The sequence below is a fragment of the Arachis hypogaea genome, chromosome 7, assembly GCF_003086295.3.
Source record: "Arachis hypogaea cultivar Tifrunner chromosome 7, arahy.Tifrunner.gnm2.J5K5, whole genome shotgun sequence".
In the NCBI taxonomy this organism is placed as follows: domain Eukaryota; kingdom Viridiplantae; phylum Streptophyta; class Magnoliopsida; order Fabales; family Fabaceae; genus Arachis; species Arachis hypogaea.
The window spans coordinates 24,117,977-24,144,635 of NC_092042.1; the positions used below are offsets into that span (position 1 = coordinate 24,117,977).

Below are 26,659 nucleotides of genomic sequence, written 5' to 3' on the forward strand. Positions count from 1 at the left end.
TGCAGTAATGGAGAATAGGTTGAGGTTTGGAGATGCTCCATCTTCTGAATCTCTGCTTTCCTACTGTCTTCTAAATCAAACACGCAAGTCTCCTTCCATGGCAAGCTGTATGTAGGGTTTCACCGTTGTCAATGGCTACCTCCCATCCTCTCAGTGAAAATACGTCCCTGATGCTCTGTCACAGCATAGGCTAATCATCTGTCGGTTCTCAATCAGGCCGGAATAGAATCCAGTGATTCTTTTGCGTCTGTCACTAACGCCCCGCCTTCAGGAGTTTGAAGCACGTCACAGTCATTCAATCATTGAATCCTACTCAGAATACCATAGACAAGGTTTAGACCTTCCGGATTCTCTTGAATGCCGCCATCAGTCTAGCTTATACCACGAAGATTCCGGTTAAAGAACCCAAGAGATAACTACTTAATCTAAGGTAGAACGGAGGTGGTTGTCAAGCACACGTTCATAGTTGAGAATGATGATGATTGTCACGGATCATCACATTCATCCGGATTAAGAACAAGTATTATCTTAGAATGGAAGCAAGCATGATTGAATGAGAAACAGTAGTAATTGCATTAATCCATCAAGACACAGCAGAGCTCCTCACCCCCAACCATGGGGTTTAGAGACTCATGCTGTGGAAGGTACACAAAGAAAGGTGTAAAAATGTCATGAGGTCATAAGGTTTCTGATACAATGTCAAAAGATCCTATTAATAGTAAACTAGTAACCTAGGGTGTACAGAAATGAGTAAATGACGCAAAAATCCACTTCTGGGTCCCCTTGGTGTGTGCTTGGGCTGAGCATTGAAGCTTTTATGTGTAGAGACGTTTTTTGGAGTTAAACGCCAGTTCTCATGCCAGTTTGGGCGTTTAACTCCAAATTTTATGCCAGTTCCGGCGTTTAACGCTGGAATTTCTGAGGGAGACTTTGAGCGCCGGTTTGGGCCATCAAATCTTGGGCAAAGTATGGACTATCATATATTGCTGGAAAGCCCAGGATGTCTACTTTCCAACGCCGTTGAGAGCGCGCCAATTGGGCTTCTGTAGCTCCAGAAAATCCACTTCGAGTGCAGGAAGGTCAGAATCCAGCAGCATCTGCAGTCCTTTTTGGTCTCGGAATCAGATTTTTGCTCAGGACCCTCAATTTCAGCCAGAAAATACCTGAAATCACAGAAAAACACACAAACTCATAGTAAAGTCCAGAAAAGTGAATTTTAGCTAAAAACCAATAAAAATATACTAAAAACTAACTAGATCATACTAAAAACATACTAAAAACAATGCCAAAAAGCATACAAATTATCCGCTCATCACAACACCAAACTTAAATTGTTGCTTGTCCCCAAGCAATTGAAAATCAAAATAGGATAAAAAGAAGAGAATATACTATAGACTCCAAAATATCAAGGAAACATAGCTCCAATTAGATGAGCGGGACTAGTAGCTTTTTGCCTCCGAACAGTTTTGGCATCTCACTCTATCCCTTGAGGTTCAGAATGATTGGCATCTATAAGAACTCAGAACTCAGATAGTGTTATTGATTCTCTTAGTTGAGCATAATGATTCTTGAACATAGCTAGTGTATGAGTCTTGGCTGTGGCCCAAAGCACTCTGTCTTCCAGTATTACCACCGGATACATACATGCCACAGACACATAATTGGGTGAACCTTTTCAGATTGTGACTCAGCTTTGCTAAAGTCCCCAATTAGAGGTGTCCAGGGTTCTTAAGCACACTCTTGTTGCCTTGGATCACAACTTTATTTCTTTCTTTTTCTTTTCTTTTCTTCTTCTCTTTTCTTTTTTTTTCGAAATTTTTTTTTTGTATCCACTGCTTTTTCTTGCTTCAAGAATCAATCTAATGATTTTTAGATCCTCAATAACAGTTCTCTTTTTCCTCATTCTTTCAAGAGCCAACAATTTTTAACATTCTCAAAACAACAAATTCAAGAGACATATGCACTGTTCAAGCATTCATTCAGAAAGCAAAAAGTATTGTCACCACATCAAACTAATTCAACTAGTTTCAATGATAAATTTTGAAATCCTGTACTTCTTGTTCTTTTGTGATTAAAGCATTTTTCATTTAAGAGAGGTGATGGATTCATAGGACATTCATAACTTTAAGGCATAAAATTTCAATTTTATTAATTATGAATTAAAACAAGACTCAAAAATAGATATAGAATGAGACTAGAAAAACGAAAAATAAAAACAAAACAAAGGAAAAAAAACGCAAACATAGGCTCCTAAGGATAGAGGTTTTCACAGAGTTAGGACTCAACAACCTTGATTTTGAGAAGTGGATGCTCCCTCAGCTTGAGAGGAGAGCTTTTGGCGTTTCAACTCTTGGAGTTCACGCCCCTGCTTCTCTTGTTCCTTCAGCAATTTGCAGAGCATGCAGTTCTGATTCTGCTGTTCTTCCTTCAGTTGCTCCATAGTCTCTTGCAGCTTGTTAATAGATGCTTCTAGGCTGGTCCAGTAGTCAATTCTTGGGAACTCAGGGAGGAATTCCTGCGCCCTCCTTTTGATAGAGTTGTCTTGCACTTGTCCTTCCATTGACTTCTTGGTGATTGGGTGTTCAATGGGTATGAACTCATCTACTCCCATCTTCACCCCAGCCTCTTTACAGAGCAAGGAAATCAAGCTTGGGTAAGCCAGTTTGGCCTCAGTGAAATTCTTATTTGCAATTGTATAGATCTCACAAGCAATCACATGATGGACCTCCACTTCTTTTCCAAGCATAATGCAATGAATCATCACTGCCCTCTTGATGGTGACCTCAGAACGGTTGCTAGTGGGCAATATGGAACGCCCAATAAAGTCTAGCCACCCTCTTGCAATTGGCTTGAGGTCTCCCCTCTTGAGTTGGTTTGGGACACCCTTTGAATTGGTTATCCACTTAGTTCCAGGGAGGCATATGTCCTCTAGAACTTGATCCAACCCTTTATCTACTCTCACCATCCTCCTATTGAAGGAGTCAGGATCATCTTGCAGTTGGGGTAGTTTGAAGATTTCTCTTATTTTGTCCAGATGGAAGTACATAACTTTCCCTCTGACCATGGTTCTGTAGGTATGGTAAGCAGTTCCAGTCATTCTCTACTTATCTGTTAGCCACATATTAGAGTAGAATTCCTGAACCATGTTCCTTCCAACCTTTATTTCAGGATTGGTCAGAACTTCCCATCCTCTGTTTCGAATTTGCTCTTGGATCTCCGGATATTCATCTTCTTTCAGATCAAATTTAACTTCCGGGATCACTGACCTCAGACCCATTACTTTGTGATAATGGTCTTCATGTTCTTTGGTTAAGAATTTCTCTTGATTCCAAAGATTCTTTGGATTATTCTCTTTCTTGCCTCTTAAATTGGTTTGTTTTCCTTTAGGAGCCATGATATTGATGAATCTTGGCTTAGTGATCACGGAAAAGCACACCAAACTTAGAGGTTTGCTTGTCCTCAAGCAAAAGAAAGAAAGAAGAGAGAGAGAGGAAGAGGAAATTCGAATGGTGTGGGTAAAGGGTGTTCCAAACGTGAATTTATAAGGGTGCGGAGAAGAGATTTCGAAAAAATAAAAATTTGAAAGGAGATTTGAGAAGATATGGAGAAAAATTGAAGAAAGGGTGAGTTTTTGAAGAAGATTTGGGATTAATTTGAAATAGATTTGAAGAGTGGTTTTGATTTGTGAAGATTTGAAAGTGAATGATGAAGGGTTGAAGTGCATTTATGTAGAAGAGTATGGGTAAAAAGAGGAAAGTTTGAAAAAAATTGAGTTGAAAACAAAAATATGGTCCCCCCACCTTTCTGGCGTTAAACGCCCAGAATGGCACTCATTCTGGCGTTTAACGCCCAATTGGCACCCCTTTTGGGCGTTTAACGCCCAGCCAGGTGCCCTGGCTGGCGTTAAACGCCAGAAAGCCTTTGTCACTGGGCGTTTTTCAAAACGCCCAGGATGCTGCACACCTGGCGTTAAACGCCCAGAATGGTGCCCATTCTGGCGTTTAACGCCCAAAATGGCACCATTCCTGGCGTTAAACGCCCAGAATGGTACCCATTCTGGCGTTTAACGCCCAAAATGCCCCTTACTGGCGTTTTTTCGCCAGTAAGCTCATTTTCTCTGCTTTTTGAGCTGAATCCTTCTGTAACTCTTTGAATTCCTTCATTTTTGATATTTGCCTCTATAAGAACAATTCTTACAACCTCCTAATGACTGGGTTGCCTCCCAGCAAGCGCTTCTTTACTGTCTTTAGCTGGACTTTCACTGAGAATCACTCAAGCCTCAGTTTTGAGCATTCCTGCTCAAAGTTTCCTTCAAGATAGTGTTTGATTCTCTGTCCATTAACAATGAACTTCTTGTCAGAATCAGTATCCTGAAGCTCAACATATCCATATGGTGACACTCCTGTAATCACATACGGACCCCTCCAACAGGATTTGAGTTTTCCTGGAAACAGTCTGAGCCTAGAGTTGAAGAGCAAAACTTTTTGTCCTGCTCAAAGACTCTGGTTGACAACTTCTTGTCATGCCATTTCTTTGCCTTTTCCTTATAAATTTTTGCATTTCAAAGGCATTGAGTCTGAACTCCTCTAGCTCATTTAGCTGGAGCAATCTTTTTTCACCAGCTAATTGTGCATCCATGTTTAGGAATCTGGTTGCCCAATAGGCTTTATGTTCCAGTTCCACAGGCAAATGACAGGCCTTCCCATACACCAATTGGTATGGAGAGGTTCCTATAGGAGTCTTGAATGCTGTTCTGTATGCCCACAGAGCATCATCCAAGCTCTTTGCCCAATCCTTTCTTCGGGCCATCACAGTCCGTTCCAGGATTCTTTTTAGCTCTCTGTTAGAGACCTCAGCTTGCCCATTTGTCTGTGGATGATACGGAGTTGCCACTTTGTGGCTAATTCCATATCTAACCATAGCAAGGTGTAGCTGTTTATTGCAGAAATGAGTGCCCCCGTCACTGATTAGCACTCTGGGAACGCCAAATCTGCTGAAAATGTTTTTCTGGAGGAATTTCAGTACAGTCTTAGTATCATTGGTGGTTGTAGCAATCGCTTCTACCCACTTAGACACATAGTCTACTGCCACCAAAATGTAAGTGTTTGAGTATGATGGTGGGAATGGCCCCATGAAGTCAATTCCCCATACATCAAACAGTTCTATCTCTAATATCCCTTGTTGAGGCATGGCATATCCATGAGGCAGGTTACCAGCTCTTTGGCAACTGTCACAGTTACGCACAAACTCTCGGGAATCTTTATAGAGAGTAGGCCAGTAGAAGCCACATTGGAGGACTTTAGTGGTTGTTCGCTCACTTCCAAAATGTCCTCCATACTGTGATCCATGGCAGTGCCATAGGATCCTTTGTGCTTCTTCTCTGGGTATACACCTGCGGATCACTCCGTCAGCACATCTCTTAAAGAGATATGGTTCATCCCAGAGGTAATACTTGGCATCTGAAATTAATTTCTTTCGTTGCACATTGCTGTACTCCTTGGGTATGAACCTCACAGCTTTATAATTTGCAATATCTGCAAACCATGGAGCTTCCTGAATGGCAAATAGTTGCTCATCTGGGAAAGTCTCAGAGATCTCAGTAGGAGGGAGGGACGCCCCAGCTACTGGTTCTATTCGGGACAGATGATCAGCTACTTGGTTCTCTGTCCCTTTTCTGTCTCTTATTTCTATATCAAACTCTTGCAGAAGCAACACCCATCTGATGAGCCTGGGTTTTGAATCCTGCTTTGTGAGTAGATATTTAAGAGCAGCATGGTCAGTGTACACAACCACTTCGGATCCCACTAGATAGGATCTAAACTTGTCAATGGCATAGACCACTGCAAGTAACTCTTTTTCTGTGGTTGTGTAGTTCTTCTGTGCGTCATTTAGAACACGGCTGGCATAGTAAATGACGTGCAGAAGCTTGTTATGCCTCTGTCCCAACACTGCACCAATGGCATGGTCACTGGCATTACACATTAGTTCAAATGGCAATGTCCAATCTGGTGCAGAGATGACTGGTGCTGTGACCAGCTTAGCTTTCAGGGTCTCAAACGCCTGCAGACACTGTGTGTCAAACACAAATGGTGTGTCAGCAGCTAACAGGTTACTCAAAGGTTTTGCAATTTTCGAAAAATCCTTTATAAACCTTCTGTAAAATCCTGCATGCCCCAGAAAGCTTCTGATTGCCTTAACATTGGCAGGTGGTGGTAATTTTTCAATTACCTCTACCTTTGCCTTATCCACCTCTATTCCCCTGCTTGAAATTTTGTGCCCAAGGACTATTCCTTCAGTCACCATAAAGTGACATTTCTCCCAGTTTAAAACTAGGTTAGTCTCTTGGCACCTTTTCAAGACAAGTGCTAGGTGATTAAGACAGGAGCTAAATGAGTCTCCATATACTGAAAAGTCATCCATGAAGACTTCCAGAAATTTCTCTACCATATCTGAGAAGATAGAGAGCATGCACCTCTGAAAGGTTGCAGGTGCATTGCACAGACCAAAAGGCATCCTCCTATAGGCAAACACGCCAGAAGGACAAGTGAATGCTGTTTTCTCTTGGTCCTGAGGGTCTACTGCAATTTGGTTGTAGCCTGAATAGCCATCCAAAAAGCAGTAATAATCATGGCCAGCTAGTCTTTCTAGCATTTGGTCTATGAATGGTAAAGGAAAATGATCCTTTCTGGTGGCTGTATTGAGCCTTCTGTAGTCAATACACATGCGCCACCCTGTGACTGTCCTTGTAGGAACCAGTTCATTTTTTTCATTATGAACCACTGTCATGCCTCCCTTTTTGGGAACAACTTGGACAGGGCTCACCCAGGGGCTATCAGAAATAGGATAAATAATCCCAGCCTCTAGTAATTTAGTGACCTCTTTCTGCACCACCTCCTTCATGGCAGGATTTAGCCTCCTCTGTGGTTGGACCACTGGTTTGGCATTATCCTCCAATAGGATCTTGTGCATGCATCTAGCTGGGCTAATGCCCTTAAGATCACTTATGGACCACCCAAGAGCTGTCTTGTGTGTCCTTAGCACTTGAATCAGTGCTTCCTCTTCTTGTGAATTTAAAGCAGAGCTTATAATCACTGGAAAAGTGTCACCCTCTCCCAGAAATGCATATTTCAGGGATGGTGGTAGTGGTTTGGGTTCAGGCTTGGGAGGCTTATCCTCCTCCTGAGGAATTTTCGAAAATTCCTTTGCCTCCTCTAGTTCTTCTTGCTCAGGTTGAGCATCTTTGAAGATGTCCTCAAGCTCTGATTCTAGGCTTTCAGCCATATTGATCTCTTCTACCAGAGAGTCAATAATGTCAGTGCCCATGCAGTCATTTGGTGTGTCTGGATGCTGCATGGCTTTTACAGCATTCAACTTGAACTCATCCTCATTGACCCTCAAGGTTACTTCCCCTTTTTGTACATCAATGAGAGTTCGTCCAGTTGCTAGGAAGGGTCTTCCTAGAATGAGAGTTGCACTCTTGTGCTCCTCCATTTCCAGCACCACAAAGTCAGTTGGAAAGGCAAATGGCCCAACCTTGACAATCATGTCCTCAATTATGCCTGATGGGTATTTAATGGAGCCATCAGCAAGTTGGAGGCATATCCGGGTTGGTTTGACTTCTCCAGTCAACCCAAGCTTTCTGATAGTGGATGCAGGTATTAGATTGATGCTTGCTCCAAGATCACATAGGGATGTCTTGGTGCAAGCACCTTCTAATGTGCATGGTATCATAAAGCTCCCTGGATCTTGAAGCTTTTCTGGTAAGCTTTTTAGAATGACTGCACTGCATTCTTCAGTGAGAAACACTTTTTCAGTTTCTCTCCAATCCTTCTTATGACTTAAGATCTCTTTCATGAACTTAGCATAAGAAGGTATTTGCTCAAGTGCCTCTGCAAACGGAATCTTTATTTCAAGAGTCCTTAGATAGTCTGCAAAGCGGGCAAATTGCTTATCCTGTTCCGCCTGGCGGAGTTTTTGAGGATAAGGCATCTTGGCTTTATATTCTTCAACCTTAGATGCTGCAGGTTTATTCCTTACAGAAGTGGTTGAAGAAGCCTTGTTAGAGGGATTACTGTCAGCACTATCAGGTGTCTGATCTTCCCTTGGCGTTTGAACGCCAGGAATGGGTGAAGCTTGGGCGTTAAACGCCAACTTCTCTCCCTTTTCTGGCGTTTGAACGCCAGAACTGGGCAAGGAATGGGCGTTTAACGCCAACTTTCCTTCCCTTTCTGGCGTTTGAACGCCAATAGCATTCCTCTCTGGGCTCTTACTGTCCTCAGAGGGATTTTGCACAGTGGTTTGGTTGTCCTCTGTCAATTGTTCCTTGTTTGGCTTTTTACTCTTTTGAGCAGTGTTATTCAGGGTCTTCCCACTCCTCAATTGAACTGCTTGACATTCCTCTGTTATTTGTTTAGATATTTGCTGTTTTGCTTGAATCAACTGCAGTTCTATGCTCTTGTTAGCAACTTTAGTTTCATATAGCATCTCTTTAAAGTCTGCTAACTGTTCTGTCATCAGGAGCAATTGTTGATTAAGCTCATTTATCTGTTCTTGAGGATTAGGGTCAGTGACTACTGCCATGACTTCCTCTTTTGGAGAGAACTCATTGCTAGAGTATAAATATTGGTTTCTAGCAACAGTGTCTATAAGCTCTTGAGCTTCTTCAATTGTCTTCCTCATGTGTATAGATCCACCAGCTGAGTGGTCTAAAGACATCTGAGCTTTTTCTGTAAGCCCATAGTAGAAAATGTCTAACTGTACCCACTCTGAAAACATTTCAGAGGGACATTTCCTTAGCATACCTCTATACCTCTCCCAGGCATTATAAAGGGATTCATTATCCTCTTGTTTAAAGCCTTGGATGTCCAGCCTTAGCTGTGTCATCCTTTTAGGAGGGTAAAAGTGATTCAGGAATTTGTCTGACAACTGTTTCCATGTCTTTATGCTTGCTGTAGGTTGGTTATTCAACCACCTTTTAGCTTGATCTTTTACAGCAAATGGAAACAGTAATAGTCTGTAGACATCCTGATCTACCTCTTTATCATGTACTGTGTCAGCAATTTGTAAAAACTGTGCCAGAAACTCAGTAGGCTCTTCCTGTGGAAGACCGGAATACTGGCAATTTTGCTGCACTATGATAATGAGTTGAGGATTTAGTTCAAAGCTGCTTGCTTTGATGGGAGGTGTACAGATGCTACTCCCATATGCAGCTGTAATGGGGTTAGCATATGACCCCAGAGTCCTTTTGGACTGATTGATCCCACTTAAGTCCATAATGGACAAAAGGAAAATGATTGCAAAGAGATAAATTTTGTTTTTTTTTTTTTTTTGAATTTACGAAAAAAAATAGAATAAAACAAAATAAAATTAAAATAAAAATTCGAAAATTAAAAAGAAAATAAGATCAAAGCAAATTGAAAACTGAATCAATGAGTTAATCAAAAAGATTTTAAAAACAGCAATTAAAAAGATATGATTGAAAAATTGTTATGAAAAAGATTTGATTTTGAAAAGAGGAAAGAGAAAAACACAAAAAGACACCAAACTTAAAATTTTTAGAAAATCAAACACACAGTTTTCGAAAATTTTAAAGGAAAAACACAAGGAGGACACCAAACTTAGAATTTTTATGAATCAAAAAGGGACTAAGAACATGCAAAATCGAAAATTAAAAGAAAAACAAAAGCATGCAATTGACACCAAACTTAAAATATGAAACTAGACTCAACTAAAAGACTCTAAACCAACAAAAATAAAACAGTCCTAATCTAAGCAACAAGATAAGCCGTCAGTTGTCCAAACTCAACAATCCCCGGCAACGGCGCCAAAAACTTGGTGCACAAAATTGCAATCACACTTTTGCAACTCCGCACAACTAACCAGCAAGTGTACTGGGTCGTCCAAGTAATACCTTGCGTGAGCAAGGGTCGATCCCACAGAGATTGTCGGCTTGAAGCAAGCTATGGTTGTCTTGTAAATCTTAGTCAGGATATCAGAAATTATCAGGATTGATTGTGAAAAACAAAAGAACATGAAATGATTACTTGTTTTGGAGTAATGGAGAATAGGTTGAGGTTTGGAGATGCTCCATCTTCTGAATCTCTGCTTTCCTACTGTCTTCTTCATCAAACACGCAAGTCTCCTTCCATGGCAAGCTGTATGTAGGGTTTCACCGTTGTCAATGGCTACCTCCCATCCTCTCAGTGAAAATACGTCCCTGATGCTCTGTCACAGCATAGGCTAATCATCTGTCGGTTCTCAATCAGGCCGGAATAGAATCCAGTGATTCTTTTGCGTCTGTCACTAACGCCCCGCCTTCAGGAGTTTGAAGCACGTCACAGTCATTCAATCATTGAATCCTACTCAGAATACCACAGACAAGGTTTAGACCTTCCGGATTCTCTTGAATGCCGCCATCAGTCTAGCTTATACCACGAAGATTCCGGTTAAAGAACCCAAGAGATAACTACTTAATCTAAGGTAGAACGGAGGTGGTTGTCAAGCACACGTTCATAGTTGAGAATGATGATGATTGTCACGGATCATCACATTCATCCGGATTAAGAACAAGTATTATCTTAGAATGGAAGCAAGCATGATTGAATGAGAAACAGTAGTAATTGCATTAATCCATCAAGACACAGCAGAGCTCCTCACCCCAACCATGGGGTTTAGAGACTCATACTGTGGAAGGTACACAAAGAAAGGTGTAAAAATGTCATGAGGTCATAAGGTTTCTGATACAATGTCAAAAGATCCTATTAATAGTAAACTAGTAACCTAGGGTGTACAGAAATGAGTAAATGACGTAAAAATCCACTTCTGGGTCCACTTGGTGTGTGCTTGGGCTGAGCATTGAATCTTTTATGTGTAGAGACATTTTCTGGAGTTAAACGCCAGTTCTCATGCCAGTTTGGGCGTTTAACTCCAAATTTTATGCCAGTTCCGGCGTTTAACGCTGGAATTTCTGAGGGAGACTTTGAGCGCCGGTTTGGGCCATCAAATCTTGGGAAAAGTATAGACTATCATATATTGCTGGAAAGCCCAGGATGTCTACTTTCCAACGCCGTTGAGAGCGCGCCAATTGGGCTTCTGTAGCTCCAGAAAATCCACTTCGAGTGCAGGGAGGTCAGAATCCAGCAGCATCTGCAGTCCTTTTTGGTCTCGGAATCAGATTTTTGCTCAGGACCCTCAATTTCAGCCAGAAAATACCTGAAATCACAGAAAAACACACAAACTCATAGTAAAGTCCAGAAAAGTGAATTTTAGCTAAAAACCAATAAAAATATACTAAAAACTAACTAGATCATACTAAAAACATATTAAAAACAATGCCAAAAAGCATACAAATTATCCGCTCATCAATGCTACTCCCATATGTAGCTGTAATGGGGTTAGCATATGACCCCAGAGTCCTTTTGGACTGATCAATCCCACTTAGGTCCATAATGGATAAAGGGAAATGATATGGATTGCAAATAGATAAATTTTGTTTTTTTTTTTTGAATTAGCCGAAAAAAATAAAATAAAACAAAAGGAAATTAAAATAAAAATTCGAAAATCAAAAAGAAAATAAGATCAAAGCAAATTGAGAACTGAATTAATTAGTTAATTAAAAAGATTTTGAAAATAGCAATTAAAAAGATATGATTGAAAAATTTTTATGAAAAGGATTTGATTTTTGAAATGAGGAAAGAGAAAAACAACAAAATGACACCAAACTTAAAATTTTTAGAAAATCAAACACAAATTTTCGAAAATTTTAAAGGAAAAACACAAGGAGGACACCAAACTTAGAATTTTTAAAGAACAAGAAAGGACTAAGAACATGCAAATTCGAAAAATTAAAAGAAAACAAAGGCATGCAATTGACACCAAACTTAAAATATGAAACTAGACTCAAATAAAAGACTCTAAACCAACAAAAATAAAACAGTCCTAATCTAAGCAACAAGATAAGCCATCAGTTGTCCAAACTCGAACAATCCCCGGCAACGGCGCCAAAAACTTGGTGCACGAAATTGCAATCACACTTTGCAATCCCGCACAACTAACCAGCAAGTGCACTGGGTCGTCCAAGTAATACCTTACGTGAGTAAGGGTCGATCCCACGGAGATTGTCGGCTTGAAGCAAGCTATGGTTATCTTGTAACTCTTAGTCAGGATATCAGAAATTAACAGGATTGATTGTGAAAAGCAAAAGAACATGAAATAAGTACTTGTTTTGCAGTGATGGAAAATAGGTTGAGGTTTTGGAGATGCTCCATCTTCTGAATCTCTGCTTTCCTACTGTCTTCTTCTTCAAGCACGCAAGGCTCCTTCCATGGCAAGCCGTATGCAAGGGTTTCACCGTTGTCAGTGGCTACCTCCCATCCTCTCAGTGGAAATGTTCAACGCACCCTGTCACGGCACGGCTATCCATCTGTCAGTTCTCAATCAGGCCGGAATAGAATCCAGTGATTCTTTTGCGTCTGTCACTAACGCCCCGCCTTCAGGAGTTTGAAGCTCGTCACAGTCATTCAATCATTGAATCCTACTCAGAATACCACAGACAAGGTTTAGACCTTCCGGATTCTCTTGAATGCCGCCATCAGTTCTAGCTTATACCACGAAGATTCCGGTTAAAGAATCCAAGAGATATCTACTTAATCTAAGGTAGAACGGAGATGGTTGTCAGGCACACGTTCATAGTTGAGAATGTTGATGAGTGTCACGGATCATCACATTCATCCGGTTTAAGAACAAGTAATATCTTAGAATGGAAGCAAGCATGAATGAATGAAAAACAGTAGTAATTGCATTAATCCATCAAGACACAGCAGAGATCCTCACCCCCAACCATGGGGTTTAGAGACTCATGCCGTGTAAAGTACACAAGGAAACGTGTAGAGTGTCATGAGGTACAGATACAATGTCAAAAGATCCTATTAATAGTGAGCTAGTAACCTAGGGTGTACAGAAATGAGTAAAATGACGTAAAAATCCACTTCTGGGTCCACTGAGTGTGTGCTTGGGCTGAGCATTGAAGCTTTCATGTGTAGAGACCTTTTCTGGAGTTAAACGCCAGCTTTCATGCCAGTTTGGGCGTTTAACTCCAAGTTCCATGCCAGTTCCAGCGTTAAACGCTGGAAATTCTGAGGCTGATTTGCAACGCCGGTTTGGGCCATCAAATCTTGGGAAAAGTATGGACTATTATACATTGCTGGAAAGCCCAGAATGTCTACTTTCCAACGCCGTTAAGAGCGCGCCAATTGTGCTTCTGTAGCTCCAGAAAATCCACTTTGAGTGTAGGGATTTTCTGACCTCCCTGCACTCGAAGTGGATTTTCTGGAGCTACAGAAGCCCAATTGGCGCTCTCTCAACGGCGTTGGAAAGTAGACATCCTGGGCTTTCCATCAATGTATAATAGTTCATACTTTGCCCGAGATTTGATGGCCCAAACTGGCGTTGCAAATCAGCTTCAAAATTCCCAGCGTTTAACGCTAGAACTGGCATAAAAATTGGAGTTAAACGCCCAAACTGGCATGAAAGCTGGCGTTTAACTCCAGAAAAAGTCTCTACACATGAAAGCTTCAATGCTCAGCCCAAGCACACACTAAGTGGACCCAGAAGTGGATTTTTATGTCATTTACTCATTTCTGTATACCCTAGGTTACTAGTTCACTATTAATAGGATCTTTTGACATTGTATCTGTACCTCATGACACTTTACACATTTCTTTGTGTACCTTCCATGGCATGAGTCTCTAAACCCCATGGTTGGGGGTGAGGAGCTCTGCTGTGTCTTGATGGATTAATGCAATTACTACTGTTTTTCATTCAATCATGCTTGCTTCCATTCTAAGATATTACTTGTTCTTAAAATGGATGAATGTGATGATCCGTGACACTCATCATCATTCTCAACTATGAACGTGTGCCTGACAACCACCTCCGTTCTACCTTAGATTAAGTAGATATCTCTTGGATTCTTTAATCAAAATCTTCGTGGTTAAGCTAGAACTGATGGCGGCATTCAAGAGAATCCGGAAGGTCTAAACCTTGTCTGTGGTATTCTGAGTAGGATTCAATGATTGAATGACTGTGACGAGCTTCAAACTCCTGAGGGCTGGGCGTTAGTGACAGACACAAAAGAATCACTAGATTCTATTCCAACCTGATTGAGAACCGACAGATGGATAGCCGTGCCGTGACAGGGTGCGTTGAACATTTCCACTGAGAGGATGGGAGGTAGCCACTGACAACGGTGAAACCCTTGCATACAACTTGCCATGGAAGGAGCCTTGCGTGCTTGAAGAAGAAGACAGTAGGAAAGCAGAAATTCAGAAGATGGAGCATCTCCAAAACCTCAACCTGTTCCCCATTACTGCAAAACAAGTACTTATTTCATGTTCTTTTACTTTTCACAATCAACCTTGATAATTATTGATATCCTGACTAAGATTTACAAGATAACCATAGCTTGCTTCAACTGACAATCTCCGTGGGATCGACCCTTACTCACGTAAGGTATTACTTGGACGACCCAGTGCACTTGCTGGTTAGTTGTGCAGAATTGCAAAAGTGTGATTGCAATTTCGTGCACCAGAGGTTAGGAACTTCGCCCCTGACCTGGTAGACTTCCTTCAGGTGTCTCTTAAGAGATGACTTTGTGAGACCGCCTCCAGCGAACCCCCCCAAGATCATATGTATATGTCTTTCTAGGGCCTGTGGTGGTGGGTCTCTTCGATCTTCCTCATCTCGCTTCCTCTTTCCATGATGGTCCGACCTTTCTATGAGATACCTGTAAAGCCGACCTTCCCTGGCCAGCTTTTCTATCACATTCTTCAAGTCGTAACAATCATTTGTTGAGTGACTATATAGTTTATGGTACTCACAGTATTCGCTACGACTTCCCTCCTTTTTGTTCTTGATAGGCCTAGGAAGAGGTAGCCTTTCAGTGTGACAAATTTTCCTGTAGACTTCGACTAGGAAAACTCGTAGAGAAGTGTAAGAGTGATATCATCTGGGCCTTTCAGGGCCGACTTCTTCTTTTCTCTTGGAATCTCTCTCTCTCTCTCTCTCTCTCTCTTTCTCTTTTGATGAGTGAGAGTGCCCAGGTTACCAGCTTGGCTCTTGTAGCCTGGAGTTTTCTTCCATGTTGATGTACTTCTCGACTCTTTCCTTTACATCACTCAAAGAAGTTGGATGTCTTTTCAAGATGAACTGGGAGAATGGGCCTTCTCGTAGTCCATTTACTAGGCCCATTATCACTGCCTCCGTAGGCAAGTCTTGAATTTCTAAGCACGCTTTGTTGAACATTTCCATGTAGTCTCTCAGAGGTTCTTCGATCTCTTGTTTCACTCCCAAGAGACTCGGCACGTGCTTTACTTTGTCCTTTTGGATTGAAAATCACGTAAGGAACTTACGTGAGAGGTCGTCAAAACTGGTGACCGACCTTAGGGGGAGGCCATCAAACCATTTTATCGCTGCTTTCGTCAGGGTTGTCGGGAAGGCTTTGCAGCGAGTGGCATCAGAGGCATCGACTAAGTACATCCGATTTTTAAAATTGCTCAAGTGATGCATTGGATCGGTACTCCCGTCGTAGAGGTCTATATCGGGACTTTTAAAGTTTCTGGGAACTTTTGCCCTCATTATGTCCTCACTGAACGGGTCTTCTCCTCTCAAGGGAGAATCTTCTCGATCGCTGTGAGAGTTCCTACCTCAAAGATTATATTCTAATCTCGAGAGCTTTTCTTTGAGCTCTTTTCGTCGCTTGATCTCTCTCCTCAAGCTTCTCTCCGCCTCTCGTTATCATTCCAGTTCTTGCTCTAACTATTCCAGCCGTCCTTGGTGGCCGTGAAACAATCCCATTAGTTTATTTGTATGGGGTTGTCCCTCTTTTCCAGATCAGTGACTCTCAGAGGAGTTTCCCTTCGAGTCCTTTATCCCTGAGGTGCTTTCTCCGTGCTGATTAGTCACCCCTTGGTGAGTGACTATGGCTCTGTCGTTGTTACCAGCGTCTTGATTCTCTTGCTCAAAATCGGACACTGTGTTTCCGTCTTCGTTTAAATCGTCCGCCATCATGAGTTGATCTCTCAAGTCTCCAAAAATAGCGCCAATGTTACATGGGTAATTTGAGATTGGCAGATTGGACTAATAAGGTTGGCCAAAACGTCCAGATGAGGTGGTTCCCGACTTGGTTTACGTCTGGGAGCCGCCGTCCGACTTGTGTGTATGAAGGAATGGGGGGTGGTACCTGCAAAGACACTCCGATGCCTAAGTCAGCAAAGGGTTTAGCAGGTTTAGAGAATATTGGAACTTAGAGATTCCTAAGGTGCGTTGATGTATTTGTAGGGGTGAACCAATAACCACCGTTGGAGTAGTTTCACCTTTTAAGGTGGGTAACCATCCCTATATCTTAGGGAAGTTGAGATATGACTCCTGGAAGTGGGTTGAGAGATTTTAGAGACAGTTACTTATTTGAATAAGTGTTATCTGCTAGCTATCCTTCGAGCCCGACTTCTTTGGAGTGGAGTCTGTATTGAATCCGACTTCTTCTAAGAAGGTCAGTAGGTAGCGAAGGTCAATCTTCGAATTGGGCCTTTTTGGTTTATTTAGACTTGGGCCATAATATTCGGTCAGTGTTTGAACAAGTATTTTAATATGAGAATTCTAAAGTGTTACAACTTATAAAGGCGGTGCTAATCTTTTTACCTTTTAGGTCTTGGATATAAGAACATGAAAGAATTTCTCCCGAAATCAAATTAAATCTAAATTATTTAATGAAACCATATATAACGTATTTTATTAGGAAAGTTCTATGGTAGCATTAATTTTAGTGGCTAAAAATGGCATAAGTTTGATTAATAAGTAAAATATTGACATATGACAAAAAAATAAAATCTAAAATCAATCTGATTCTCTCTCTTATAATTATTTAAGATTATTTTATCAAAATAATTCTTATAATTATTTTCATAATTATAAAAAATAATTTTAAAAAAATAACACCAAAATAATTTTATAATTATATTTATAATTATTATTTTATTATTATTTTTATTTTTAAAAAAATTATAATTATTTTTACTAAAATAATTTTTATAATTATTTTTATTTTTAATTATTTTTAATTATTTTTATTTTTAAAAAATAATTTTTATAATTTTTTTTATAATTTCGAAAAACTAACACCAAAATGATATTCTCCCTCTTGGTGTTAGGTTAAAAATAATCTTAAAAAATTATAAGAGAGAGAATATTATTTTGGTTTTAGTTTTTTAAAATTACAAAAAGAAAAAATAAATATAAAAAAAATTATTTTGTTAAATAATAATAATAATAATAATTAAACAAGAATTTTTGTATTATTTTTAGAAATTATTAAAAATAATAATAATAAAAATAATTAATAAATAAAAATAATAATAAAATAATAATTATAAATATAATTAAAAAATTATTTTAATATTTTTTAAATTATTTTTATAATTATAAAAATAATTATAAGAAATTATTTTGATAAAAATAATTATAAGAAATTATTAGAAAGAGAAAATCATTTTAGTTTTAGATTTAATTTTTTATCATATATCAATATTTTATTTGTAAGTCAAATTTATACTACTCTTAGTCACCAAAACCAATGTCATCATAGAACTTCTCATTTTATTATTGTTATTATTTTGAAGATATATATCGTTACTTTTTGGTACTCAATGACCAATTCCTATGGTTATTAAACGGCTAACCTTTCACATTAATTTTCGTCTCCATTAAAAAAAAAAATCCACAAATATACCATACAAGAAAAAACTATAATATGAAATATTATTAGATATAGATCTTTACCGACTGATAAAGAAAATAATGTTTTTAAAACTGCTTACTTTTTTTAACGAGTTAAAGTTAGAAAGAGTAATTTTTTTCTAATAATAAAGATATTAATTATATATGATAAAAAAAAAAGTAAGATTTTAGATCATTTTTATTGTGTACATATAATATACAAAACTCTTACTAATTTTATTAAAACATAATAATTTAAAATTTTATCTTTAAATATTCATACATATATATATATATATATATATATATATAAAAGAAATACATAGTATATGATTAATCTTAAAAATAGTCATTAGTTTAATATTAATAAATATTACTATTTATATATGCATGTCTCTGTGTATGTCAATTTTTTAGAATTGGTGTGTTATGTGTCTTGTGTCTAAATTTGTAATTTATTGTCTTAAATCAAACATGATATTTAGACGTAATTTAGTGCAGTACATTTTATATTAAATACAATAAAAACCTTAATTTAATATAATACTTGTTTGAGCGTCATTATTTTGTTAAAAAAAATCTTTTTCAATAAAAAAAAAGATCTTTTTTATTTTTTAGCGTATTTAACAAATTTCTAGTAGTAAAAGTAAAAGCACTAAAAAAATATTTTTTGAGAAACTGTAATTTATATTTTTTAATATTTTTTTCTTAAAAAAGATATTTTTTATGTAATAAATAAACAAAAAGTACTTTTATATTATTATATCCAAACATAATTAATAGATAAAAAGATATTTTTGCACGAGATATCCAAACATAAAATTACTTTTACTTTTCCATAAGATCTTTTAAAAAAAAAAGATAACTCAAAAAGATCTTTTCTTAGAAACTCACCCAAACAAGCTCATAATTTCTAGTCTCTTTTTTTTTATCTCTATCTTTTAATCTTAACCTCTTTTCCAAACAAAATCTTAAAAAAATTTTATAAAAGAAAAACAACTTTATTTCTTGGGATTTTTTAAAAAGATAAAACAAAACTTGCCAATTCACCAGTTTTTAATATCGGTAAGGTCAAACCAATTTTTATGGATTCTTTTCCTTCTCTAGTTCTATGCTCAATTTGGACTGATCTTAAAGTCGACTCACTGGGATTTTGATTTGTCCCTCCGAATTGGTCCAATTTTTACAACTATAGTTAATAAGATTTTTATTTAACTAAAGCTTATCAATAATATCAATTAAAAGACTTGAAATATAATTTTATTTTATTTTTTTGTTTGACAAATTAATGAAAACGTTTTAACTTTTAAGGGATTAAAAAAAAATTTAGGGTAAATATCATTTTCGGCCCTTAATCGTTTTCTCGTGAGACATAGTGCACCCTAATCATTCTTAAACTTCATCGAGACCCTCATCCACTAACATATATAGACAAAACGATCCCTGCAACCAGTTAACAACCAATTGCCATTTTGACGTGTTAGATTGAGACTGAGGTGTCAAAATATCAGTGTTAGAGGGACTAAGAGCCCCTTCTTTAACATCTTCCTCTTCTTCTTCTTCTTGATCCTCCTCTTCTTCTCCTCTATTTTCTTCATCTTCTTCTTCTTCTCTATTCTCTTCACATCACCATCACCTTCACCACTACCACTGTAGTTCTCTCTTCCTCCTCCTCTTCTCCTTCTCGCCCTAAATCACCACCTCCTAAACCACCTTCCATTGGATCCGCGCCGAAACTACCACGAACATCCCCGACAGCAATCACGTGCACATCCTCCTCCCTGCCATGGTGTCGTGCCCAATCCGAGTTGCCTCCCATCCAAATCTCTCCTCCGCCATTAGGTAAATCTCCAGGAACAAAAATATAAGTTTACAAAAACTTACTAATCATGAATTAAAAAAAAGAGAAGTTAAAAACTTATTCGGATTGCTCTGCTGAAATTTTTCTTCAAGGATCCTTGCAAATCATCCTTGTGTGCTAGGGTTTTTTGTTCGCAAAGCTTGTAGCAGCTTCTATCTCCAAGAAAGGTCGATCAGGAATTCGGTCGAATAGGGTTTCTTGTTCGCAAAGCTCAGCGACGATGGAGAGAGAATCACAATCCTCATATGCTCCAAAAATCTAAACAATGTTAGGGTGTGGAGAAAGAAAAGTCATGAACTTGGATTCATTTTCGATGCAGGCACGAACTTGGGTTTTGTGTGAGTTTTCAGGGGGTTCTTTTCTGATTTGTGGGTAGCCATTGATGATGGCTCTGAAGAAGAGGAAAAAGCCATTGATAATGGTTTTGAAGAAGCGGAAAAAGAGGAAGAAAAGGAGGATGAAGAAGAAGAGGAAGATGTTAAAGAAGGGGTTTTTAGTCCCTCCAACCAAAGTTAGTGACACCTGGCACTGATATTTTGACACTTTAGCCTCAATTTGACACGTCAGACTGGCAACCAGTTGTCATCCGGTTGCAGGGTCATCTTTTCTATTTTTGTTAGTGGATGAGGGCCTGTATGAGGTTTAAGGATGATTAGGATGCGTTATGTCTCACGGGTAAAAAGTCAGGGGCCGAAAAGGGTATTTACCCAAAAATTTACATAAGTTTTTTAAATAGGCTTTTACTTTTTCAATATAAAAACTAAAAAAACTTTTAAATAAATCTTTTATTTCTAAAAAATAGACATCTTGAATCTTATAATAATAAATTGTGCCCTATTGACAGTCCAACTTCGTCCCTTGCCTTTCTCTTGCTATCATATTGACAGAAAATTTGAATCTAAAAAAATAAATTGTAAATAAAGAATATTGTGTAGTATGTTAACACTATCTATGGATATAAAACATTTAATAGTAGATTAGCTTCGTGGTTTGTCAATCATTCATGAATTTTTTTTCTATTGTACCGTGCCTTTTGTTCTCATTGAGCTATTGGCTCTAGTTCATATTCTAGTTAACAATTAAAAGTTTGAACTAAAATGAATAAATTCATCTACAAAATTTAAGAAGGTTGGAAAAATCCATTTTAATAAGTTATCAGACTTATTTGGAGTTAGGATAATTTGATCCAAGATTCTAAGTCCAACCTGACTTGAGTAAAGCCTGAATTATACTAACGTGTATGGCTATAAATTCATCTATTATTTGAAATATGGAATAATAATAATTTTTTAAATATTTTTTAAAGTTGGATCCAAAAAAAGGTTGATGAGTGGTATAGTTGAAGGATCTACAAAGAAAATAAGAACAGATGATGAAAATGCAGTTAAACAGGGGGTGGAAGGTGCTAGCCTACAAATGGCACCTTATAGTTTAGAATTGTCGGGGTTTGGGGAGACCCATGACAATTCACACCCTAAAAGGGATATGTAAATCCTATGTAAATTCCACTCCTCCGAGATTGTGTTCATAAGTGAAACAAAGAACCAATCTTGACAGGTGGAAGCAAAACTCGAGGCATGCAGCTATGAAAACTGGCATATTGTTAACCCGTCAGGAATGGCAGGAGGACTTGCGCTAGCTTGGAAGGATAACATCAATGTTCAAATTATAAACCGCGGAAAATTCTTTATAGCAGCTGAAGTTAAGGAGTTCAGAAACAATGGGGTATGAACGTTCATTGGTGTCCATTTGAGCTGTTTGGAACAAATTCGAGCCTTACAGTTTGAGGAGCTTACAATAATGAGTCAACAACTGGAAGAAAAAGTAGTAATAGCAGGAGATTTTAATGCTATAATAAGTCAAGCAGAAAAGGAGGGTGGAGGCAAAAAATCAGCAACTACCATTGCAACATTCATTAATTTTATTGATAGCAACGAATTAGTGGATATTAGAATGGTGGGGCGGCCTTTCACGTGGACAAACCGAAAACAAGGAGAGGATTTGGTGAAGGAGAGGCTTGACCGCTATTTAATAGGGATGGGATGGAAGCTGAAGTTTCTGAATGCAGTGGTGCACAGGCTCACAAAATCAGGCTCGGATCATGCTCCTATCTTGATGGAAACTGAACCTCAATCCTGGAATAGTAAAAGGTGTTTTAAATACCAAGAACATTGGTGTGGAGAAGATGATGTCAAAAGAATTATCAGCGAAGTACGGAAAATGGAAGTAGTAGGCTCAGCTATGTTCTCCTTGCCCAAAAGTTGAAAGAATGTAGACATAGATTAGTTCAATGGCAGATAACTCACAAAGCAAACTCTCGGAAAAAAATTGAGGACCTTCAAGCTAGCCTAGAGGAGCTGCAGATGACTGGAATCAATGGGGGAGAGGAGATTACCAGATTGAAAGAGAAGTTGGAGCTAGCATATATGAAAGAAGAGAGCTATTGGAGAGAAAAATCTAGAGTCAAATGGCTAAGAAAAGGAGATCAGAACACCAGATTCTTTCACCAGAAATTTCAATCAAGGGTGCAAAGGAACAGAATTTGGAGATTAGTTGGGAAGAACAATGAGATTGCATCAAAACCGAAGGATATTGCAAAGGTAGCTGAAGACTACTTCTGCGATATTTTTACTTTTTCTTGTTCGGTTGATCCAAATCCATATTTGGAGGATTTGGAGCCTAAGGTTACAGCTTCCATGAACTGTAGGCTCCAAAGGCCGGTAACTATGGACGAGGTCAAAAGAGCTACGTTCACTGTTCATGCTCAGAGTGCTCATGGTGATGACGGGTTTACAGATAAGTTTTTCACTTTTTTCTTGGAGGTGACATTTTTAAGGCTGTGCGAAGTTTCTTTCACAGTGGCAGAATTTTAAAAAGCTTCAACCATACTCAAATTTGTTTGATTCCAAAGGTGCTAGATGCCAGTGACATGACTCAGGTACAACCAATTAGTTTGTCCTCAATTATGTATAAAATTATTTCTAAAGTTATGGTGCATCGACTACAAGGTATTATGAATAAAATCATAAGCCCAAATCAGAGTATTTTTCTCAAAGGTAGACTCATTTCAGATAATATTCTAATTGCCCACGAATGTATACATTATTTGAAAAATAAGAGAACTGGAGCAGATCATGAGATGACTATTAAACTAGATATGAGCAAGGCTTATGATAGGGTTGAATGGCACTTCTTATGGTACATCATGGAAAAGTTGGGCTTTGATGCTAAATGGATTAACTGGACTAAGGAATTGGTAACGACTGTTTCTTACTCTGTTATTGTGGAAGGGCAACCTTTTGGCTACTTTAGGCCAAATAGGGGGATCCAACAGGGTGACCCCCTATCTCCATATCTATTTCTTTTTTGTGCGGAAGGGCTTTCCTTCTTACTACACAAGGCAAAGCAAAACAGATTAATTCAAGGAGTTCAAGTTAATCGGAGATGCCAAACAGTTAATCACCTTTTATTTGCTGATGATTCAATCTTTTTTTGCAAGGGCTCACCTAATACAAGCCAAAGCATTTTGGAATTACTAGAGATCTACGAGGGCTTCAGTGGGCAAAAAGTCAATTTGAACAAGTCGGCCATCTTTTTCAGTCACAACACACCTCAAAATACAAGACTAGCAATTGCACAGACACTAAATATTGAACATATCAGAGCCCAAGACAAATACTTGAGGCTGCCCTCCATAGTTCAAAAATCAAAGAAAGTAACCTTTGGAGCTATTAAGGATAAAGTTCAGAAGAGGATTATGGGTTGGAAAAGAAGTTTATTGTCCTCAGGTGGCAGGCACACGCTATTGAGAGTGGTGGGGGAAGCGATTCCTATTTACACACTCTCTTGTTTTAAGCTTCCGGACACGCTGCTAACTGAGATTCATAGCATGCTCTCGTAAATTTGGTGGGATCAAAAAGGCACAGAATGAAGAATGGTTTGGATTAAATGGGACATAATGATGAGACCGAAGAAAGATGGAGGGTTGGGGATCAAAGATCTACGGGCACCAAATTTCGCCTTATTGGGCAAGCAATGTTGGTGTCTAATGAAATACCTTAACTCTACACTGTTGATGCATGAGCATCTTTCTTATCTTTTCCTAGTGAATTTGCACTTAAATTGTTGAGTTTAATCAAGAATTAATTATCTTTTAGCCACTATAGATGCTACTTTGAGTCTTATGCATTTCTGTTTATATTAGGTAGCATTCAACTGGATTTGATAGAGTTTCTGCAGCACAAGAATTAAAGGAGAAAACCAGCGAGGAGTGACGCGTACACGTGACTGACGCGTGCACGTGATTTGGAGCTTTCCATGGCGACGGGTGCGTGTGGATGACGCGTACGTGTGATTTGAAGATTTGCACAACGATGCGTGTGCGTACTTGACGTGTACGCGTGACACGCAGAAAAGACTATCGATGCGTACGCATGACTAACGTGTACGCGTGACATGCGCCACGTGCAAAAAATGCTAGGGGAGATTTCTGGGCTGCTTTTGACCCAGGTTTCAACCCGAAAAGCACAGATCAGAGGCTGCAGAGTGAAGGAATCAAGTGGTCCCCATCCATCAATTGAAGACTTTATGATTGTTATAATTAATTTTGATTTAAATTCAAATTTGATTTTTAAATTAGGAAAAGATATTACTTAATTTTAGAAAATAGATTTTTCTAAAATTAATTAGGATTAGTTAAAAAAAGGGATTCCATTAGTTAACTTTTCATGCCATCTCAGTACATTTTACCTGAATCCTTATTTTCTCTCTGATCCATGAGCAACTAAACCTCCACTGTTAAGGTTAGGAGCTCTGTCTATTTGTATGGATTGATTTTATTGCTTTTTCTATTTTAATTCATGTATGGATTTATAATTTAAGAATTATTTTCGTTCTTTATCTTATGAATTTGGGTGGAACGGAAGTATGACCTTCTTTCTATTTGAGTTCTTGTATAACTTGGAAAAGCACTTTACTTAAACAACAGCTTGAAAACGCATTCTCCTAAATTTTAATTATCTGGACTTAACGGGATACATGACATATAATCCTTTTATTTTTGGGTAATTAGAGTTTTTGTGGCATATAAACTGGAATTTGATTATTACCCTCTAATTGGAATTAATTGACTAAGGAATTGGCAGTTGATGAATTTTATGGGAGACTAGAAAGGTCTAAGGAATTAGGGTCTAGTCACATATAGTTTGTCATAAATTAAATCCTACATTATTAAAATAGTTAGTAAGAAAGTTAATCCGGAAAAATAGATAACTCTGAAATCTTAACTGTCCTCTCCATACTTTATTCCCAACCCATTTACTTTACTATTTTAATTTCTGTACGATTGTTAATGCTTTTTGAACATCCAACACTCTTTTCTGCTTGCCTAACTAAGTAAGTCATTTAACCATTGTTGCTTGATCCATCAATCCTCGTGGGATCGACCCTCACTCACCTGAGGTATTACTTGGTACGACCCGATGCACTTGCCGGTTAGTTTGTGGTTTATAAAATACCGCACCAAGTTTTTGGCGCGTTGTCGGGGATTGATAGTGATTAACAACTATAAGTTGTTTGATTGCTTAGATTAGGCATTTTAGTTTTAATTTTATTTAACTTTTGCTTTATTAATTTCGAAAAAAAATATTTTATCTCTTTACACAGGTTACCTCACTGGGAATTCTCTGCACTCTGACATAGAGATTCCCATCTTTTTTCTTGTTTTCTATTTGTTTATGCGCAGGAACAGAGACAAAGAACATCTCTTAGACTTTAATCCTAAACCTGAAAGAAATTTCAGGCGACGTTTACAACAGGCAAGACTTTACAAGGCTGCAAAACCCACTATGGATCTTAATAATGCTGATAATGCCAATGTGGCAAATCCGAATGGGGATGAGCAACAAAGGAGAGTGCTTGGCTCTTATTCTGCTCCTACTTCAGATCTTTATGGAAAAAGTATTGTGGTGCCTCCTATAGCTGCAAACAACTTTGAGTTGAAGGCACAACTAGTTACCCTGGTGCAACAAAACTGCCATTATCATGGTCTTCCCCACGAAGACCCAAATCAATTTATTTCTAATTTTCTACAGATTTGTGATACTGTGAAGAAAAATGGAGTGAACCCAGAGGTATACAAACTCATGCTTTTCCCGTTTGCCCTGAGGGATGAAGCAAAGCTATGGCTAGATTCCCGTTCCAAGGAGAGTTTGGATACTTGGAACAAGGTTATTACTGAGTTTCTTACTAAATTTTTCCCACCAAAGAAGCTGACTAAGCTTAGGGTGGAGGTTCAGACCTTCAGACAGGAGGATGGTAAAACTCTGTATGAAGCTTGTGAGAGATACAAGCTACTAACTAGGCAATGCCCTCTGGTGCACGAAATTGTGATCATCAACCATGGTGCCAATAGACTTGGTGCTCTCAAACGTGAATCACACTTTGTCACAACTCCACACAACTAACCAGCAAGTGCACTGGGTCGTCCAAGTAATACCTTACGTGCATAAGGGTCGATCCCATGGAGATTGTCGGCTTGAAGCAAGCTATGGTCACCTTGTAAATCTCAGTCAGGCGAATTCAAATGGGGATAGAGTTTTAATAATTAAAAAGATAAATAAAACACAAAGTAAAGATAGAGATACTTATGTAATTCATTGGTGAGAATTTCAGAGAAGTGTATGGAGATGCTTTGCTCCTTTTAAATCTCTGCTTTCCTACTGCCTTCATCCAATCCTTTATACTCCTTTCCATGGCAAGCTGTATGTAGGGTTTCGTCGGCGTCAATGGCTACCTCCCATTCTCTCAGTGAAAAAGGTCCTCTATGGTTTCCCGCATGGCTAATCATCTGTCGGTTCTCGATCATGTTGGAATAAGATTTACTATCCTTTTGCATTTGTCACTACGCCCAACACTCGCGAGTTTGAAGCTCATCACAGTCATCCCTTCTCAGATCCTACACGAAATACCACAGACAATGTTTAGACCTTTCGGAATCCAAGAATGACCGCCAATAATTCTAGCTTATAC

General features: G+C 38.5%; 1 protein-coding gene across 1 annotated transcript in view; it reads left to right on the forward strand.

Moving 5' to 3' along the window:
• The window catches only part of LOC140174325 (uncharacterized), a 63,807-nt gene extending 40,276 nt beyond the window's left edge, over positions 1-23,531 (forward strand). Inside the window, exons 3-7 of the mRNA XM_072198761.1 lie at positions 20,007-20,119; positions 21,188-21,355; positions 21,413-21,841; positions 21,928-22,452; positions 23,130-23,531. Coding sequence (XP_072054862.1) covers positions 20,007-20,119; positions 21,188-21,355; positions 21,413-21,841; positions 21,928-22,452; positions 23,130-23,531 — 1,637 coding nt within the window. The remainder of the gene's footprint in view (positions 1-20,006; positions 20,120-21,187; positions 21,356-21,412; positions 21,842-21,927; positions 22,453-23,129) is intronic.
• The last annotated feature ends 3,128 nt before the right edge of the window (positions 23,532-26,659 follow it).